This window comes from Leuciscus leuciscus (assembly GCF_965113295.1).
Source record: "Leuciscus leuciscus genome assembly, chromosome: 11".
In the NCBI taxonomy this organism is placed as follows: Eukaryota; Metazoa; Chordata; class Actinopteri; order Cypriniformes; family Leuciscidae; genus Leuciscus; species Leuciscus leuciscus.
In genome coordinates, this window is record NC_138735.1 from 25,350,898 (window position 1) to 25,372,034 (window position 21,137).

The 21,137-nt window shown below is 36.8% G+C and overlaps 1 protein-coding gene across 2 annotated transcripts; it reads left to right on the plus strand.

Moving 5' to 3' along the window:
- The first annotated feature begins 47 nt into the window (after nucleotides 1-47).
- On the plus strand, nucleotides 48-20,168 carry LOC309509124 (asparagine synthetase [glutamine-hydrolyzing]-like). 2 transcript variants are annotated; one of them, XM_082183677.1, is made up of 12 exons: nucleotides 48-202; nucleotides 11,337-11,592; nucleotides 12,223-12,460; nucleotides 13,474-13,659; nucleotides 14,470-14,571; nucleotides 14,668-14,795; nucleotides 16,119-16,245; nucleotides 17,215-17,321; nucleotides 17,590-17,690; nucleotides 17,778-17,859; nucleotides 18,091-18,246; nucleotides 18,333-20,168. In XM_082183677.1, exons 2-12 carry the CDS (start codon nucleotides 11,344-11,346, stop codon nucleotides 18,540-18,542), a joined length of 1,686 nt encoding a protein of 561 aa, XP_082039803.1. In that variant the 5' UTR covers nucleotides 48-202; nucleotides 11,337-11,343; the 3' UTR covers nucleotides 18,543-20,168. The 2 variants fall into 2 exon arrangements, with proteins under 2 accessions (XP_082039803.1, XP_082039802.1); XM_082183676.1 differs by lacking the exon at nucleotides 48-202 and adding an exon at nucleotides 3,460-3,609.
- Nucleotides 20,169-21,137: the final 969 nt, after the last annotated feature.

The window sequence follows — 21,137 nt, forward strand, 5'->3', positions numbered from 1 at the left end:
AATGACGTTCAGAATAGTTTTGGTTCCTGCCAGCGTTTAGACTTGCTTGCGATTGTCTTGATTTTGTTTTGTTTTTGAGGATATAAAAATGTGCGCAGACACCAGTGATCACTGCGAGATGCATGCCGGTGTGTTGACAAATCGAGGCCCCCCTTGAACAGGTGTCTGTTAGGACCCCATTGGCTCAAATTACTTTTAATAGGTAGGCTACTCTCTTTATTTTTATACAGTAAGCCATACGTATTTTAAATTCATCGTTCATATAGGCTACTTAGGATAATAATTAGGCTAACTGGAAGTTGATGGATACCCGATTTCCAGGAAAGACCTGATTTGTCATGACACTGGGACCATGACACTGGTTAGAACTTGTTCCGAATGTCATGCTGACATAACGCACTGACCGGGCACACATGTTTTTCTTTTCTTTTCTTGTTTTTTTATAGGTTACATGTTGAACATTAAACATATCAAAAATATGAACAAGATAAATAGGAAACATACCATGTATGCCTATACATAACTTATATAAATAGGCAAACTGAGAACAAGAAGGGTAGCCTATTATACTCGAAGTAAAAGAGGAGTTCAGTTATTTAAATGTGTTCATGGTTCCGGTTGCTAACAGGTGTTGTGCCGAATTTCCCAGTAGCACCTCAATGCAGTACACGAGATCCGGGGGGCGGAGTTGGATCCAGATATAAGGGGTGGAGATTGGTAGGTTTAGGGGTGGGTTTAGGGATTAAGGGGTGGAGATGGGTGGGTTTAGGGGTGGGTTTAGGGATCAGGGGGTGGAGATAGGTTTAGGGGTGGGTTTAGGGATTAAGGGGTGGAGATGGGTGGGTTTAGGGGTGGGTTTAGGGATCAGGGGGTGGAGATAGGTTTAGGGGTGGGTTTAGGGATCAGGGGGTGGAGATAGGTTTAGGGGTGGGTTTAGGGATCAGGGGGTGGAGATGGGTAGGTTTAGGTATATGTAAGGTGGGAGGAGTTGGATCTGGATCCGACTCCTCCCCGTGGATTTCATGTTCTGCAGTGTTTCGACCCCCCTGCCCCTGCCCCCCTAGTTGAAGTCAGTACCTGATTGCCTAATCCTAACCCCGCCCTTAATCCTAACCCCTCCCCCACAACTAATCCTAAACCTAGAGGGGTAATCATTTGGCGGGGGTCGAAATACACCTGTTTTTGAAAGTCTTTGTAAGGTTTCAAAATAATTTTGTATGTGATTCTTTCAAACAATTTAACAGTTGTGTATGTAAAACTTGCCTATTAAAAGGTTACCATGAAAATGAGATTCTGTCCATATCGTCTTTTTTTATCATAAAAAATAACATCCCTTTTCTCTATATACATTTTAGATCAATTTAGCATATTAAATATACATTCAAAATCAATCCCATTTTTTTTTTTAACATTCATGCATTCGAAAAAAAATTTCATTTGAATTCATTGCATCAGCCTGTGTGTTTGATAAAGTCATCTGACTAGTAAAACCTGTCCTCTCATGGCTGGTTTAAAACTGTTTGTAGTGTGAAGCAGCATAGTCCTCTCAGTAGGATTCACCAGTTGGCCGGTAACATTTTTATGAATTCTAACAATGCGCTGAGAACATGAATATAGTCGGTAATGTCTTTAGTGAATGTAAACAGTATGAAAACACATGTACAGTATCAGTATACTAAGGGAGGTGTGAGAAGTACAGGCCTGGCTGATGAAACACAGGCTACATTTCTGCATATTTGACCTTGGTTACTCCTGAGAATGGGAATCGCTGCTGATTGGTTGAATATGCAAAGTTTCCATGACGTTCTCTTGGTCATGAATATTCAGCGAAGTGCATGTTTTCTTTCTCTATTTCACATATGAGCAAAATACGACATTCATAAATGCAAATAAACAAGTATCAAGCAAGGCACGTATCAGTTTAAGCAAAAACCTGATAAAAGTAACCCAACAATTGAGGGTTAAAAGTAACCCAACAATTGAGTTAACTATTTATTTCAGTCATTAAATAATGGGGATTACAGTGGGTAGAGCAACATAAAGTTTAAACCTGGAAATGTTTTAATTTGTTCCGACTCAGTTTCAGTTTTAAAGAGCTTGAGATCTTTTAAATCTAGCCGCCAAGAAATTCTCTTTAGTATATTACAAATACATTCAGGAATTGTTCAAAATGATATAGTCAGTTTTATATGGGTTCCAGCATAGGAGTAAAGAGAAATGAGGATGTGGATAAATTATATAGAAACAATATACAAGTTCCATTAAGCAAGTCAGAAATGAAGGCTTTAATCTGGAATAAACCGATATAAGAATGGCAAGTAAATTGGAACAATGGCAAAAAGGGTAGATTTCTTTATAGCTTAATTAATAAAAGGAAATAAGAGGTTATTTATAATAGAATAATGTTAGGGCATTCCAATTTAAATAGCACACTCAAAATAATAGGGAGACATCCAAATTGGTTATGTGAACATGTCATATTGAAGAAACAATACTTCATGTGATTCTTGAATGTATCAAGTATGACCAAGAAAGGAACAATATGATAGGAGAAATGAAGAAAAATGGAATAAAAAATAATAAATTTACGGTTTTAATAAAATGGTCAAGTGAAATAAATAGTAAAGCATTTTTTTTATTGTATTATTAGGGAGACAGGGCTGAAACATAGAATATAAAACTCTGTTCCACACTCCGGAGCGGAAGGTGGCGGAAATGTACATAATACGCTGGTTGCCAGCCGCCGTTGAAGAAGAAGAAGGCTGCTGAAACTGATAAATGCTGATAAAAAGGTCGGAAGACATCAAGGCACGTCCGAATGCAATGCTAGTTTCACTTCCTGTCTCCTGAGATACCATTATCTGATTATTTTTTGAAGGCAGCACATGTATATTTTGCTGCCTTTTGATATTCCACAATCCTGTGCTTTCCATTCAAAAATAAAGATGGCATCTAAAAGTTGCGGCTGGTCGTCAGTTTGTACATTTTTTATCAACGTTTTCCACTTATGATGTCATTTCTAGCTAGAAATTGCAATTGTAGTCATTAAAATTCACCAAGTTTTCACCAAAGCTCGCTCTATTTTGCTGTAGAATAGATTGAACGATGAACGAAAGGAACGCCACTTCCTGTTACGCCCCTCTCTTGCAGTCCGCAGACAGACCCATCTCAAAGGAACAATAAAATTAGAGGGTGGAAAAAAAACGATATCCTTCTAATCAAATCTGGATCTCTTAAATGTTTTAGAAGAATAACTGTTTCTGTGCATTCTGAAATATTTTCTGAACTGTATCGGAAAAGTGTCTGCCTTCACGTCTCCATTTTCACTCGTCCCCGCCTGCCCTGCAACTTTCGCCGATCGATTACATCCATAGATTACATCCGTTTATATACTGTCTTCTGTCTATGATTACATTCAGAGCCATGGCTCTGATACGGTCGTTCACGGAATCTGGTGTAACACCGGAAGCGAAGCGGAGGGGAGGGACTTAGGACAAATATCTAATGCCGAAATGTAGCACACGTGTTTCATCAGCCGGCGATCCTTGAAGAGGAACGGGGTTTTCTCACACCTCATCCGAGATACACCAAATCAAGCGTCTTTTAAAGGTAGTACACGTTGTATCTGATTGATTTATTACGAATTTATCTCACTATATATGTTTTTAAAATGTTAAAAAGTGATTATATGGGAGTTGGAATGCAGATTGCTTCAAATGTTAGCCTAAACCACAGCAGTTTTTCAGCTTGCCTGTCGTATACAAAAAGTATACAAGAGATTTTGAGCATATGGGATAAACGAGCAGCTTAAACATATATTAACAACAAATCTGTCAAAAAATTATGTAAGATTTCTTCCTATTAATATGCTGATATAACGTTACATTACTACACAGTTTTCCTGTTCAAGCCAGCCACGAGGATGCCACGTTTTAGATGACGATATTAAGTCATCATGACATCAAAATTGAGTTCTTATTTCTTTATGGAATATTGTAGTATTTAATATAAATAATGTATCCATGCACTTCATTCGTTTTTCTTAAATTCATTTAAGTTATCGAATTTACAAAATGTGCATTTAAAATGACCAGAAACTTTAGAAAACACATCTGGATGTTCAATTTTCTTTAATTGAATTTCCTAGTCAAAAATGAACTTACAAAGGAGCCTTGATAGCGTGTGACCTAACATGTGCTCAAGTCTCTTTCACATCCTTGTTGCCAAATGTCAAGCACATGAGACGAATTTTAATTTTATTGACTGAAGGATATCATATGATAATGCTAAAATGTATTTTGTTTCGGTTGAATATTATAATTGTATTTTCTCTGCATCGTTTATAAATGAGAAAATGCCATAGAGGGTTAATTTATTTTTGTTTCTGCAGTGTTGCTCCTAAACATTACACTTTAAACTACCACTAAACTGAAATTCACTGTCAAAGCTGTGTTTTTATAATAATTGCAAAATGACAGACTTGCATTACTGGTGTGTCTGTCTCCAGGTACTCCGCTGTCAGTCATGTGAAGTGGTGCTCACTTCAGGGCCTCATTTACCAATCTAACTTAGAAACCAACACAGATCCAAGCACAGAAATCGTCTTGCGACATGGGTTCACATGATGGGATTGGCAGCATACAAATGTTTCATCAATCACATAAGACTGATTGTACGTTGATAAATGTGGCAGCTGAAAACAAGTGTCATTAAATATCACGCCCCAAATTTTAGAAGCCTCGCCCTGTAGTTTGACACGAGAGAAATGTAACCCGGCCAAGAAGTAATATCACGAAAAATAAATTGCTCTTACTCAAAAAACACCCCTCAGCCTCGTTTTTGCAAACATTTACATTAATTAATAAATTAATAAATGAACTAAAAACTAGTAAATAAAAATAAAACCTTTACAAACATTAACCCTCCAATCACCCTCAGATTTACCCCACTTTTTTCCCCACTGGGGTCAATTGGACCCCAGCAGTTTAAACTTCTAGAACATGATTTTATTTTTACAAAGTGTTATATTTCAGGGATTTTATATTTCCTTGTTGACTGCGTAAATAGCTCTGTGAATAAATTATCACCCCCCTTAGGTCAGAGCCTAAGTTTAATTCTCTAATAATTTTGTGGATTATTCCATATTTGTACGCACACAGGAGAAATTCTCATGAAGAATCTCCACCTAATTCACATGTGCATACGCACATGAATTTCTTAACCTCGCTCTTATCTTAGTGAATTTGAAGGATTCTAAAAGAGCGCCATGTGCAAGAGGTGAGTCATTTGCATAAACTACTCCCAAGCCATCTCCATATAAGGGCTTTCCACACACGTTTTCCTTACAGCCTTTCGTCACTCCTCAAACATGCAGCTGTTTGCAGACGCGCTCTCGCCCAAACCTTGAGCAATGCCAAGTGTCCCATTCTCACCAGTTCTCAGATTAAACACCTTTAATACAGACCCAGATTACAGGCCTGTCATGAGACAGTACACATGCGAGTATCTGTGTTATTTAGAGAAACCTCGCAGCTGAACATAATGCAGCTTTTCTTACTATATCACTGTATATGTTGAAATGTAGCCTATTCAATACTTTATTGCCATACAACTCGGTGCAAGTTGTTAGGAATTTGCTTCAGTGTGCTCATAACAGAACATCAACAAGATACAACCAAAGACATAGAGCAAATACAGACCCTTTCCAAAAAATTTGAATATCATGGAAAAGATAACATGACTATAATTATATTAAAATTAGGGCTGTGAAGAGATTAATCGCATCCAAAATAAAAGTTTGTGTTTACATAATATGTGTGTACTGTATATAATTATTTTGTATATATAAATACACAAACATGCATGTATTTAAGAAATATTTGCATGTATATACTGTATATTTATATATAATTTTATAAATATATATATATATATATATATATATATATATATATATATATTATTTATATATAAATAACACATTTTTCTTAAATGTATATACAGACCCTTTCCAAAAAATTAGAATGTCATGGAAAAGTTTATTTATTTCCATAATTCCATTCAAAACGTTAAACTTCCATAGATTATAGATTCAGGGCCCACAACTTAAACGATTTCAAGTATTTAGTTGTTTATTTGTACATAATTTGGGCTTCCAGCTCATAAAACCCACGATTACAGGATTTTAAAAAATTTGAATATTACATGAAATCACACAGTAATTACACCGTAATGCCATGGTCATTGAACCAGGTTTTGGTTCTTTTGGCAGTGTGGGCAGGTGCAAATCCTGCTGGAAAATGAAGTCATCATCTCCATAAAGCTTGTCTGCTGAAGGAAGCATGAAGTGTGAACACTCTGAAAATGTCCTGGTTAGGGATGTCAATTTTCACAAAATCCCATGATCGATCGTCGTTTAAATTAACAATCAATTAATCGATTAATCGTTAGCCTTAATACTGCGATATGCGTCTACTGCAGTGGCTATGACAGCATGACAGGGTCTGCAAATGCTGCTCAAAACGCTACGTTCCTCACCAAATCAATTAGAATGGTTTTAAATATAAATAAAGGGCTAGTAGGATTGTAAAATGTTTCGATGTGATTGATAATTAAATTAATTATTTAATAATCAAATATAACTACTAATACAACGTGTCACCAACGCCGCCTAATATGCGCTTAGAATGTGTGACTGTTGTGGACGCGCTCTTCCTGGAACAACTGCACGCGCTGAATGAATCTGCTACCGTTAAACTGGAGCACTTTGCTAGCACGTTATTTATCTAAAAGAAACGCATCCTATATGAGATTAATCAGGTATATTCAAAATAAACATAACATTACAAATTATATCTGCACAAAATGACGCAAATTCATGCACAAGTGAACTTGAACTAAGTTACGTGCCATTCATTCAGAACTACTCATGTTGTGGACGCGCTCTTCCTGGAGCAATGTGACACAGTAACTAAACCCAAATAATTCACAATGTTTTATTACAATATTGTTCTCTTTATAATGTTATGTGATATTACAGTCCCAATAGTCATTATTAGTCGTGCACTGCCGTTTGAGCTGCGCGCGCTGAAGCTGACGCTTTACTACAGAGTTAATTCTTAACCAAATGCATCCAATATGAGATAAATCAGATATAGATAGGCCTACAGAAAATAAACAGTATTACAACTTACATTTGCACAAAACAAAAGGCTGCGAATGCACACGCAAACTTATAGTCATGATGAAGGTGTAAAATGGTCCCAAACATAACTCCGGCGCGCTCGCTTTACATGTTTCGCGGTTGAGCAGCGCGCACGCGCATGAAGACCTGCTTAATCGATGATCGATAAGTTGTATCGATTAAATGTATTATCGACAATTAATCGATCGTCGATTAATCGTTGACATCCCTAGTCCTGGTAGATGGCTGCGTTGAGTGGACAGCACAGTGGACCAACACTAGCCGATGACATGGCTCCCCAAACCAACACAGACTGTGGAAACTTCACACTGGACTTCAAGCATCTTGGATTGTGTGCCTCTCCATTCTTCCTCCAGACTCTGGGACCTTGGTTTCCAAATGAGATGCAAAAAGGACTTTGGTCCACTGTGCTTTATTAAATCCAGAGTCAACGCAGCCGTCTACCAGGACATTTTCCGAGCACTTGATGCTTCCTTCATTTTCCAGCAAAACCTGGTTCAATGACCATGGTATTACTGTGTAATTACTGTGTGATTTCATGTAATATTCAAATTTTTTGAAATCCTGTTTTCGTGGGTTTTATGAGCTGGAAGCCCAAATTATGTACAAATAAACAACTAAATACTTGAAATCGTTTAAGTTGTGGGCCCTGAATCTATAATCTATGGAAGATTAACGTTTTGAATGGAATTATGGAAATAAATAAACTTTTCCATGATATTCAAATTTTTTGGAAAGGGTCTATATACATTTAAGAAAATTGTTATATATATATGCACAAATATTTCTTAAATACATGCATGTTTGTGTATTTATATATACAAAATAATTATATAAAGTACACACATTATGTGAACACAAACTTTTATTTTGGATGCGATTAATCTCTTCACAGCCCTAATTTTAATATTATTATAGTCATGTTAAGATGAAATATAACTTAACCGCTAAACGAGCCTGGTGTCAAATCGACCTCTAAGAACATCGATGCTACAAAATGTGTACAGGACATTAAAAACATATCATGTTAATTTTGTTGTCTAGAAAAGTCATTAATACTGTGTTTGGGTTCAACCCCATCTCAATTTTCCATCTGTTTTCCTTCATCTCAGTGGCATACAATTTTGTAACTTTTTTTTTTACATGAACTGGGCTGTTCTTAAGGTATGTAAAAAGTCACATTCATGGTCTTTGGGGGTCAAAATGGGCTCTCAAATGATATATTAAACTAAGTTAGGCGATAGTGGAATTGATTATAAACCACGTACAAGCAAGCCAAAATGATTTTTATTTCAAGAGAAAAATGTGTTTGCTTGGGCACTGGGCACATTGACCGGCACGGATTGTACAGAGGACCATTTAAGTTGAGCGGTGTAACTTATGTTTGGTTGCCTGCATTTTAGTTTGCCGATGAATGGCTGAAACTAATGTTAGCAAATGATACCTTATTGTAAATTGTTACCAAAACCTTTAAGGGTAATGAAACCCCGCTCTTTCAGCTCAAGTCTACCTCACAATCTTTTTGAAAAATGCCGCTTAAATGGGCGTGTTTGGCTGTGAGAAGAAGGGAGGGAAGTGGGTGTGATGTGGTAAGGCAGGAGAGGAAGAGCAACTGTCAGTGGCCCATGCTGACTCGCACTAAAAACGGGTAAAACGTGTGGAAAGGCAAGACTTTTATAGCTGTTAAAGTTAAATGAAATGCACTGACTTTTTAAAGGAGCTTAATGCTCTGCTTTATATATTAGATTAACCCTTTGACCCATACAATCACACCGATGTGAATAGAACATTGAGTGCAGCATCAGGTGATCTAAATTCAAATGAGCTTTTGTGCTTTGGCTGGTGTTGAGCCAGAGACGGGCAAGCTCAGCACCTTTCATATATCACAGCTATTTTTTCTCACAGTTTGACATGTCTGTCATTGGAAAGCACACATGGTGTCATCAATAATTAAAGCTTCAGTCCGTAGTTTTTCCTTTGTTGCCATCTCTCTTCGAAATCTGCAATTGCAGTTATTCGCGGAATTATCAACTTTACGTGGGTTGTGCCTCGGCACGGCACAGCGCAAGTGAATCCAATGTTTTGAGGAGAATGTGCGGCTGTCAGTCACCGCGCCGGTGTGGATACTGTCATTCGAAATCACAGATTATACTTTTTGGAAGTATGACCAACATAAGAATTTTCACCGGAAAATGTCATCTGAACAATAACATCCACTTTTGTTCTCCCCAACTAAGGGGAAAAAAGCATTGCAGTAAATTGCGCTGATTAAATCTATCTGATTAAAATGATCATATCACGTCATACCGTGCAAATTTTACTTTCTTGTCAAATTGTTAATGTTAACATCAGCATTGCGTGACTACATTTAATGTCCTTCCGATATTCATTCTTGTTTTCGCCAGTTGCAGTCTCTTTTTTTCTGTAGCTACTCCGAAGTCTTTTGCATTTTACAACGGGTGAATCTCTAGTTGTCACAGGTGACTGTCGTTTGAACCTTTATAGATCCGCCATCAAATTGATAAGTTTAGTTATATCAAGTGCTGTGAGAAAAGGCTATAAATCTCCACCTCCAACATCCTCACACTCATAGCCTGCTAGCCAGGACTCTTCTTTATGTGTACAGATGTGACGTAATGACGCAAAGACACCACCAGGACCACTGGAATTAAAAACATTTATTACAAGCGTACTGTTTTGAATTAAGCCAAGGCAAGCAGATAGTTTTGCACACTGACTGGTTATGTACTTGCTGAATTTTTAACCCCAAAAAGTTACAGACTGGAACTTTTAAGAAACAGTGTCTTCTCATAGGATTAAAAAAAACCTCATGAATAATTGAGACACCGACGCGTCATCTAAGTATTAAAGTGCAGGACACGATGTAGATTTTCAATCCGGAAGATGAAAATAGTGAACAAAAAACTAAATTAACCAGTTTTCTCCTACAATTATAACAGATGCTAACATTGTCTTCAATGATGTTCAACACACACACACACCTCTTAAAATTTCAGAAAATTTTGTTTTATGACCCTTTTATCTATAAGCACTTTCTAAAAAAAAATTTAATCATCTGAGCATTTGTAAAAAATTATTTGATAAAACTATATTACCAGAACAGTATATATTAATTTATTCTATGTAGTGATTTGTGATTTCTAACTGCTTTAGACTGGGCACAAAGAGGATTAGGCTTAAAGGAATTATTATCCGTTGAATCCATCTTGTGGACAACATCCTTTATCGGCCAGCTGAAATATCTGGTAGCCTTTAAAAAAAATTGCTGTTACACCCCAGAGCTTCATAAATTCATGAAACTAAGCATGTTTACTCACAATGACTTGTTCTCCATATGTAAAAAGTTTGGAGGAGTTTGGTCAATGCAATCTTAATTCTTAAATCTTAATTAATCTTAACAATCTTCGTTAATATCAAGTTGGTCGTAGCTAATGACTGTAAATTAGAAAGTTGTCCAGCTTGATGAGAACAATAAATGTACTGAGCTTGGTGACTGTTGGAAAAACTAACCCCCCACCTTTCTCAAAAGGTGGCGCTATAGAGCACTGCCTCCACGCCGTGTTTAACTATCATTTAATGCTTATCTGTGTTGAGTTTCATTCAATTCTAAGCAAGTTAAGTGACACCTGAAACACCCAAAAACACCTGAAAAGAATATTCAGGTTTGACACATATTATCCTAACGCTTCTCTTCATGTTCATCAATATTGTGAGTTTGATAGCTGTAGGTAAAACTACCCAACACACACACACATTTCTGCATTCAGTTTGCCAAATTACGTCAGAAGCAAAAAAAAGGGGAATTTGATTAATTAATTAATGGATGATCTTTACATTTTGGCTTCTTTTCCTGTACACTTTTGTATACTGTTGTATATTTTGTTCTGTTAATTAAAAAGAAAAGAAAGAGAGAAAAGAGATTCTGCGCAAAGTGAGCCAACTGGCTGCTATCTAATCATGCTCTCTGTACTTTAATGGCATGCAGCTCAGTCATGTGGCATTGGTGCCATCTGAAGTGTAGAAAACATTTCAAACTGGCATGCACCTGAAGTCAGATTCCAGTAGGTCTGTTAAAACAGTTTTATGCATTTTTATGCATTGTTTTTTCCAGCATCAGAATGTGTGGCATATGGGCCTTGTTTGGTAGTGATGAGTGCCTCTCGACTCAGTGCACCAATGCCATGAAGATCGCGCATCGTGGTCCAGATGCTTTCCGCTTCGAGAATGTCAATGGGTTCACCAACTGCTGCTTTGGGTTTCACCGCCTTGCTATTGTGGACCAGCTGTATGGCATGCAGCCTCTGCGTGTCAAGAAGTTTCCCTACCTCTGGTTGTGTTACAACGGTGAGATCTACAACCACATCGCGGTAAGTAGATGAACGTTGTTCATACAAAAATATAATTTGATCACAGTGATAGTTTCATGTATGTGTTCATTTTGTATGTGTCCAAAATATTTTATTGTCATTTATTAGGCAAATATCAAACTGAAACAACTAAATATTCATTACTTAGTCACATATGCAAGTGACATCTGACATCGGGATCCTTCGGCAGCTTATGCAATGATTGTTTTTCCACAGCCAGGAACAGCACAAGGTCTGCGTGGCATCACAATCTTATCACAATCTTGTATAGAACTACTTTAGATCCACTCGCTTCTCATCGACTGAGCACCAGTGGACAATGTTGTAGTCATATTAAAATGATTGTGCGCTGTGACGTCACATGCCACCTCGGATTCAAACAAAGTATTTTTATAGCTTGATTATATGAGTGATTTTTTTTTATTGATGACAAGGATGTTTTAAGTTATGGAACTTGCAGGATGTATTAATGATACAAAGACCTCTTATATGCCAAAAGATCAAGGAAAATTTGATTTCTCATGTCATGACCTCTTTAAGGCCTTTGTGTGATTTGAGTCATGTGATCGTAGTTTGAATGATCGTAGATGGTTTAACTTAACATCTAATGATTTGTCTTTTCCCTTATAGCTGAAGGACCACTTTGAATTTGAGCATCAGACCAAAGTTGATGGAGAGATCCTTCTGCATCTGTACGATCGCTTTGGAATCAAGGAGATGGCGTCTCTGCTAGATGGCGTGTTCGCATTCATTTTGTTGGACACTGCTAACAGAAAGATTTTCTTGGGGAGGGACACGTACGGTGTGAGACCACTGTTCAGACTGCTTACCGACGATGGCTTTCTAGCTGTCAGTTCTGAGGCCAAAGGTATAATAAATAAAACAGAAGTCATATTTGTCCTCTCCTGGTTAATTTAACTAAAACCATAGTCCCGATACAGATAAGTGTGACTATCAAATCGCACAACTATTTTAGATTAATAAATTAATGCATGATTCAGAGTGAAGCACGGCACTGTTCTACACGCCCAAAATCTGGCGTCTGAATACTTTCTCAATTCACTGTATCTTTGACAAGGCCTCAAGGTTCCATATTTGGCGACTGTTTTGTGATAGAAGTGAAATTTGAACAGAAATGTATTTTATTACAGGAGAACACGTAGGTGGCTGTTTTTGGTACATCGTCTGAATAAAATCTCATAGGAACTTTAATTTTGTGATATCAACTTTAAATCAAAGCCATATGTCTACAAAGTTGTGTTCCAAATTTGAAGTAATTTGAGTTAAAATTATTTTGTAAAATATATATTTTATATAAAATGTTTAGTACAGTACTCTTGATTTACAGTCGATTTAAAGTTCCATCACTTTTTCATACTTTAATGTTTTGAAGTGCTTTCAGACTTTAAAACAAGAACTAACTTGGGTCTATATTCCAAAGCATTCTTGAATAACAACAGTTTAAGTTTGGATAGTGCATTTTCATGTCCATTCTCAAAAATTCCCTGCCATTTCCTGCCAAAATAAATGCCTAATGGTTTAAAGTCTGAAAATAAAGAAATGAAGACAACCATAAATATTAGCATTGTAATTTCAGTTACTGAAAAAAAAAAAATCTTAAATAGTATTTTTATTTTATTTTACAGTTACATTTGTAATATTTTTATTTTAATAATCTTAGTCATACTGATATAAAATCAAAAAATGTTGGGCCAAATTGTGCAGCCCTACAAAGAAGCACGGCAAACCAGGATCTTTTTTTATTTATGTAATTACATTTTCATTTAGTTTCATTCATATCTGCTGGTGCAATACTTTGAGCACACATTTATTGCCGAATGATTACAGCTTCACATTTTCACTGTGATTTAATCCAAACAGGTTTGACAGAAATCACACACTCCATGTCCACCCCTGCAAAGATCACCCCCTTCCCCCCAGGACACTATGAGGAGTTTGAGTTGAAACTCACTGGAAAAGTCAAGTCTGTTCAGATGGAGCGCTTCCACTGCTGCACAGTGGAACCTAAACATGCCTCCTATAACAACCTTCAGGGCCTTGGCACAGGTAGATGTCATATAGTGATATAAATGTACAAGCAATTTTTACATTCTCTGTGTTTCAGGGGTAGGCACACACAACAGTGTTGTCACCTTGTTTTTCTTTGCATTTAAATGTCTATGGAACAGATGAATGGGAAAAATATTTATGGAACTTTCCAATCATTGTAGTATACAGTGGTGCTTGAAAGTTTATGAACCTTTTAGAATTTTCTATATTTCTGCATTAATATGACCCAAAACATCATCAAATGTTCACAAAAGTCCTAAAAGTAGACCGTATTACAGTATGGTATGCAATTTTTTTTTTTAATCCAGAATCGCACTGAACTGAACCGTGCCGCTCGGTGGAAACGAGCCAAAAGAGAACCCAATCAAACAAATGAGACGATAATATATACACTGTAAAATACTCTGTATTTTTTTTGACCCCCTTGTGCAGCAATAACGGGACACTCACTGACAGCTGAATGTCATCCCATTGACTGAAAACATCTCAGAACAGGTGGAGCCTAATTTCACTTTTAAATTAACTTTAATCCTAGAACTTCACATACTATTGCTACTCAGAGATATGTCATTTTTTGGTCATTTTCCTGAATAAATAAATGACCAAGTATATTATTTTGTCTTGTTTGTTTGATCGGGTTCTCTTTGTCTACATTTAGGACTTGTGTGAGTATCTGATGTTGAATTATCATATTTATTCAAAAATATAGAAAGTTCTAAAAGGTTCACAAACTTTCAAGCAGCACTGTACGTCATCTTTCAATCAATGACAACTAAAAATAAAAAAAATGTTCTCCCTTGTCATCAGGCTTTGAATTGGAGACGGTCAAGAGCAACATTAGGATCCTGTTTGAAAATGCTGTAAAGAAACGCTTGATGGCTCACAGAAGAATCGGCTGCCTCCTCTCAGGTGCCTGTGCTGCTCTTTCTGTTATTTGCTTTAAGTGGGATTGTTACTCTGACTTTTTTATTACATGCACCCTATCCATGATGGTTTTATTTCCAGGTGGTCTCGATTCCAGTCTGGTTGCCGCGACACTCGTGAAACTGGCCAAAGAAGAAGAGCTTCAGTATCCCATTCAGACGTTTGCCATTGGTGCAGATGACAGCCCAGATCTTCTTGCTGCCCGCAAGGTAAGTGACACTGTACATTCAGCATGTCATATGCACTTTATGCTTCTATAGCCTGAACATGTGTTGCACTTTCTATGGATAGTGCATTTCTATACACTTTGTGTTGACTTAAAAGCATTAGATGTTAGTGTTGTCATGATTGTGGAATTTCGAACCTCGATAAAATACCTTAGAAATATCGAAGGTTTAATACCATTCTTGGATTCTACAGGGAAAAATTGAGTTTCTGAAGAAAATTGTTTATATTTATAATTGCAAAAGTACTTGTACCTTTTTAATCTTTGCAATGGCTTTATGCCTGTACTTTAATGTGGACTCAAACCCCCCTGTTTGATTACTGATGGTTCACACCTCAGATTTGAAAAAAAGCTCAAGAAATGGTTTGTAAAGCTGTGGAAAAGTGGGAGTGTAGCGGGTGAGAAGAGGGGAAACAACAACCAATAATACACAGATCTACAAGACACTCATTACACAAACAAATTAATATTAATAAGCAGAGAAGAAAAAAAAGAGCAGGGGGCATCATTATGTATTTTAAAAATATAACCCTATGACAACAAATTCATAAAACTTGTATCGTTAGAGACAACTATCAACTATCATTAACAAATCAAATAGGGTTTTAGAAATCTCAACAAATCAGCATTATAACTTTCTAGAGCTATTGGTCTAAATGAAAAATGAGAAAGAAAATTAAAAATGTCTAATTCATTACATTTATGTGCGCTACAATCTCAACGTCATTTTAACACACAGAATAAAGGTATAATTTATTTAAAAAATTGTCCATTATTCAAATTTTTGGTCAACGTCATTGTCTTTTGTGTAATAATTCACTGTATCATTGCTCATCATCAGATGTACTGCTGTATCAGTGTGCTTATTTGGACATTTCATTTGAAGAAGACACGATGAAATATGTGCGCATATACAGTACTGGTTTATGTTTGGAGCATTAGAGTATGAAATATGTCCATAACTTGAAACATGAAATGTGGTCTGCACTGGATCAAGCATGTTGTCATAGAAACTTCAAAAACTAAATTAAAAGTAAATGTAAAAAGCTTAAGTAAAACCACCAAAATAAAAGCTCCATGGATTAAATGGCCATGAAAGTCTAAAACACATTTTTTGAGATGCTTCCAGTAACAGATATGAACTGGTTGCACATCAATGGTCTTTTTATTATAGAGGCAAAAGAGGATCATAATTTTTTGGATAGTTTTGTTCTTCCAGTTTAAAAATCAGTTGAATCACGTGCCATATGTGGTTTTGAGTATTTAGTAGCAGATCACGTTGGTTTTAACTGGTGTTGTGTGGCAGGTGGCAGCCTACATTGGCAGCGAGCACCATGAGGTGAACTTCACGCCTGAGGAGGGTATCCGCGCGGTGGACGAAGTCATCTTTCACTTGGAGAGTTTTGACATCACCACTGTGCGTGCCTCTGTTGGTGAGTACAGGAGCTCAGACTAATTATAGGAGTAGAAGGAACTAGGGCTACTCACCAGTAATGATTTTGTGTTTTTCTAGTCGACTAGTAGTTCATTTGATCAATTAGTTGACTGATCGCATGTTTAAAGCTGCACTATGTAACATTTGTGTTCAAAAATGTATATAATGAGTGAGTACATCATGAATCCAGTTTTTGTCTTATCCTGAATAATAAATGTTTATATTTGGACTCTTGCAGCCCAGTACCTGCGTGACTCATCATAGACATAAACGGAGAGAAGTCGCTCTGACTACAATGTTCTTCCACAAGATGCAGTTTTGTTTATTTTCCACTAGAGTGCTAGAAGTTACATAATGCATCTTTAAATTAATTAGGCTGTAATGATGATTTATATGGTATAAATCAATAATAATCCTTTAATTGCCTATATATATATATATATATATATATATATATATATATAATAGTGTAATCAGCAATCATGCACACACTCATGCTTGCCGTAGCACAAGCAAGGAGACTGTCTGAACATTTTATTAATTTGATAAAACTGTGTTTTCGGATGCAGAGATTTAAGAGATTCAACGATGCTGACTCATCTCAGTAGTGGTTATCTATATGCATTTTTCATATGGATTACATAATCTGAGAATATTTGCTATTTATTTGAATTGGTTCATTTTAAAAGTAGACATTTCAAGCTTTCTATAGATGCATTTCTCATGTCTGTGAGGTAAGTATACACTGAGTTTCGGTTTATTTCGACAAGCTGAGACTGAGATGGCAGAAAGAGCATCCTGTTTGTTTTCATTATTTTACAAAAGTTTGACATTTTATTGTTATTGCGAGTGCACACAAATATAATTTTGAATGATGCATTACCCTTTTGAATAATATATTATCTGTATGACCAAAAAAAAAAAAAAGATTTGTATTCAGTGATTTGTTTTTGTTTTTTCTATGCAGGGATGTACCTGATATCAAAGTACATCCGTGACAAGACAGACAGCGTTGTGATTTTCTCAGGTGAAGGTTCTGATGAGCTGACACAAGGATACATCTACTTTCATAAGGTACATGCCATTTATGTTCTAAGTTTACATTTACGGTCAACTCCAAATGTATAAAAAAAAGCTACACTTAAAAATGCTCAAATAAAACCGGTTCTGAGATGTAGGGTGTAGCAACATTTGTGTAGTTTTAATGTAATTCAATGACATTCAGACATTTTAAGTGGGACTTCACTATGGTCACTATGTGAGACATTAGTGTCTTGTCATGCATTGTTAGCTGTATCTTAAGACTTGATTTCAGCTGAATTTGTGACCTGATTTGAATTAGGCGCCGACCCCTAAAGCGGGCGCTGAGGAGAGTGTACGTCTGCTGAAAGAGCTTTATCTGTTTGATGTGCTGAGAGCGGACAGAACCACGGCTGCACACGGGTAAGACAAAATACCCCTTCCTTCTCTTCCCTTCCCACAGTCACTTGGTGATTTCCACTGTTTGTGACGTCAAACCTTTTCCACTAGACTGGAGCTGAGAGTGCCTTTCCTGGACCACAGATTCACCGCATACTACCTCTCTCTGCCTGCAGAGATGAGAGCACCGAAGGTGAGTCCTGACGCCTCACAATTCAGTGATTTATCCTTCCTCATGTCAGTCTAAAATGTGTCTGTTCCCACATCAGTTACGGTGCCTGGTCTGAAGTGTCATACAAAAACCAAAACCCCAAATATGAGCAATAATGATAGTGATGCTTAATTTATTGGTATTGCTTTTGTTTTTCAAATATCATATTAGTGTTTTTTGTAATCCGACTGAATAACTGTTTGATTGGAGCAGAATGGTGTGGAGAAGCATCTCCTGAGGGAATCGTTTAAAGGGATGAATCTTATCCCAGATGAGATTCTCTGGAGAAGGAAAGAGGCCTTCAGTGATGGTATGACATCCTTAAAGAAATCCTGGTATGCAAGCCTGCAGGAGCACATCGAGTCTGAGGTACTACACATGTACACACAGACTATGATGTCATGGATGTGCACAGTACACGGTGTGTATCCTTTAATCTATCTTTTCTCCTTCAGGTGAACGACTCTCAGTTGGAGAAGGCTGATAAGCTGTTCCCTTTCAACCCCCCCAAAACCAAAGAAGGCTTCTACATAAGGCAGGTCTTTGAGAAGAAGTACCCCGGCCGCAGCGAATGGACGCCACATTACTGGATGCCCCGCTGGATCAAGGCCACCGACCCCTCAGCCAGAACCCTGTCCATCTACAAGCCTGATAAAGACGAGTAAACGCATCATTCTTCAGACCTTGGCTAAAGATTACATTCATTACAGCACACATATCTGCGTATGGAGCTGGTTCAAAATGTGTGATGCTACCTTCCTCTGTCAAATGAGCTAAATTAAATTTCTCTTTGGGTGGTTCGTTTAGACTTTTCTAAAGCTAGCTGAATTTGTAGTTTGCATTTCTTCACAGAAATGAAGCCCTGTCCACTCGTCAAGCCTTCAAGCTGCCTTTCTGAAATTCAGTGTATTTATATACAATATAAATACACTGTGTGTGTATAACACACATGAGAATGAGTGCCGTTCTCATCCATTAAATTTTTTCTCTTCAGATTTCTTCATTAAGCTTTATTTTATTAAACGGAATCTAAAAAGATATGGGAACCGAAACGAGGTATAGCTTGTTGGTTAAAGGACTCCACTACAAAAATGTGTACAGAAACCTATAAATACTATTTTTGTTACTGCTTTAAAACTCAGAACTTAACATTAGCCAACATTGTCAACAAAAGTTTAATACAAAGATTCAGAAAGCTTGAAGGGGATCCATAAGATTTTGAGATCAGGGGTGCATTTCCCAAAGCCAACTATAGTCTCAATTTCTGTCATTACCAATAGAGCTCAATGGAACTTGCAAACAAAGTTGACTAATGATGCTTTTGGGAAATGCACCCCTGGACTGGAAAAGTTGTTGGTTTGATTAGAGCCGTGCAGCGATTAATCGCATCCAAAAAAAAAAAGTTTACATAATGTGTGTGCACTGTGTATAATTTTGTATATATGAATACACACATGCATGTATATATTTAAGAAATATTTGCATGTGTATATACTGTATATATTTATATATATAACCTTATATATAAATAACAAAATTTTCTTTAATGTATACATCCGTGTGTACACGCACACAATAATTATACAGTACACATGTAAATTAACTTTTTTTTATTTTGGATGCGATTAGTCATAGCCGTATTACAGGTCATGAACTACTTCCATTTTGCACTTGAGGTAAGCACTTACTCATGTGCCATCAGTGGGACTGTCCCTTTGAGTGTATTTGTATATGTAGAGTTATTTATTTGACAGATTAGCAATTGGTTGGCTAGTTAAACTGCTTTTAACCACTGAAATTATAGGGATGGTCGACAAAAAAAAAAGGTACATTTACTAACCCTTACGTTGTTCGAAACCTGAATGCATTTCTATTGCAAAACAAAGATGAAATTTATGATTGTTAGCAGCCAAATTGATTTGGGGACCATTGAATGGAGATATATGTATTCCTAAGAGCAGCATGGCTGTTATTGTGAGTCTCAAAGTAAAGCACCTGATATGATTAACCATTTAGCCTTATGACGAGTTGGTATTGCTCTTTTTAACATTTAATTTAATGTTTGTTTTATTTGGTGCACCAAATAAATTTAGAGAATGAATTGAATTGAATGGTAGAGAATGAATTTGGGATAACATTAATGAAATGGATGTGTGTGTCACGTAAAGCATCTTCCACCTCCTGCACTGATTAATCAAAGATGTTTTGGGTACATGGAGACCCTGATATGCGTGCTGTTATCGGTTTGTAAGATCTGGTCATGGTATTGATAAAGCTTTAGTGTATCTTGATGTGTGTTTTGACTTATTTCAGTATGCGTGGTGTGAAGCGGTACTTCGATGATTGAGTATTCCTCTGTTCGCCTGTAGGTGGAGAGAGTGCACCCACTGTAAATACATAGACCAATGATGCAAAAAGGAAATTAAAAAAGTATTTTTAATATCAAGCTACAATCACAATATCAAATGACCAAAATCTAGTCCATATCAGCGACAGGACATGCAGAGTTCACGAGGATGAGATCACACCTGAACTGGTAGGCTTTGAAATCTGAAATAAATTTGAAATAGCCTAATCAAACCAGCAAATAGCTGCTTTTTGGTAAAATTCGCCAATTTTTTAATCAGTCATTTATGAAAATCATGTAGATCCAAAGAGTTTGGAGGGACATTATGCACTAGAGAAATAAGCGTGCAATAAACTGATCGAATTAATGCCTCCTTGCTGAATAAAAGCATTAAAGGAGCCATATGTAAGATTGTGGCCAAAACTGGTACTGCAATCACTTTCAAATTACTGTAGAGCGGTGTATCCCCTCCCCCTCCCCCCTGACTCGAGGTTGCCAGATAGGCTGCAGGATCCAGCACGAATGTTTGTAGCTGCAGCTGTGGTAACTAGAGCTGAGCTGGCAACCCCGATGCCGAAACACTACTGACTTCGTGATTGGTAGATAGCCGGAGGGTGGAGCTTCAGGCCAAAACACAAGATGACAACATCAGTTGAGGGCTGCAACTTCACTTTTAAATGACAATATTCTGGCCGGACTACTGTTGTCAGTGATATAAGTATTTGAAATGAACATGATTTCTTAATGTCTAGTGACATATCAGGGCCATTTTATGATTAATTGAAATACATTTCTTACATACAGCTCCTTTAATTTCACACACACACACACACACAAAAATTGTACACAGGAAGTTTATTCTATTCAGTGCCACTTACCTGATGCATTACTTGACAAAATGACTGCCACTGTC

Excerpts from the sequence above, each read along its gene's own strand:
- LOC309509124 (XM_082183677.1), top strand. The coding sequence starts at position 11,344 with ATGTGTGGCATATGGGCCTTGTTTGGTAGTGATGAGTGCCTCTCGACT. Across the intron at positions 11,593-12,222 it reads AGATCTACAACCACATCGCG|CTGAAGGACCACTTTGAATT; the intron begins GTAAGTAGATGA and ends TTTCCCTTATAG. Across the intron at positions 17,322-17,589 it reads GATACATCTACTTTCATAAG|GCGCCGACCCCTAAAGCGGG; the intron begins GTACATGCCATT and ends GATTTGAATTAG.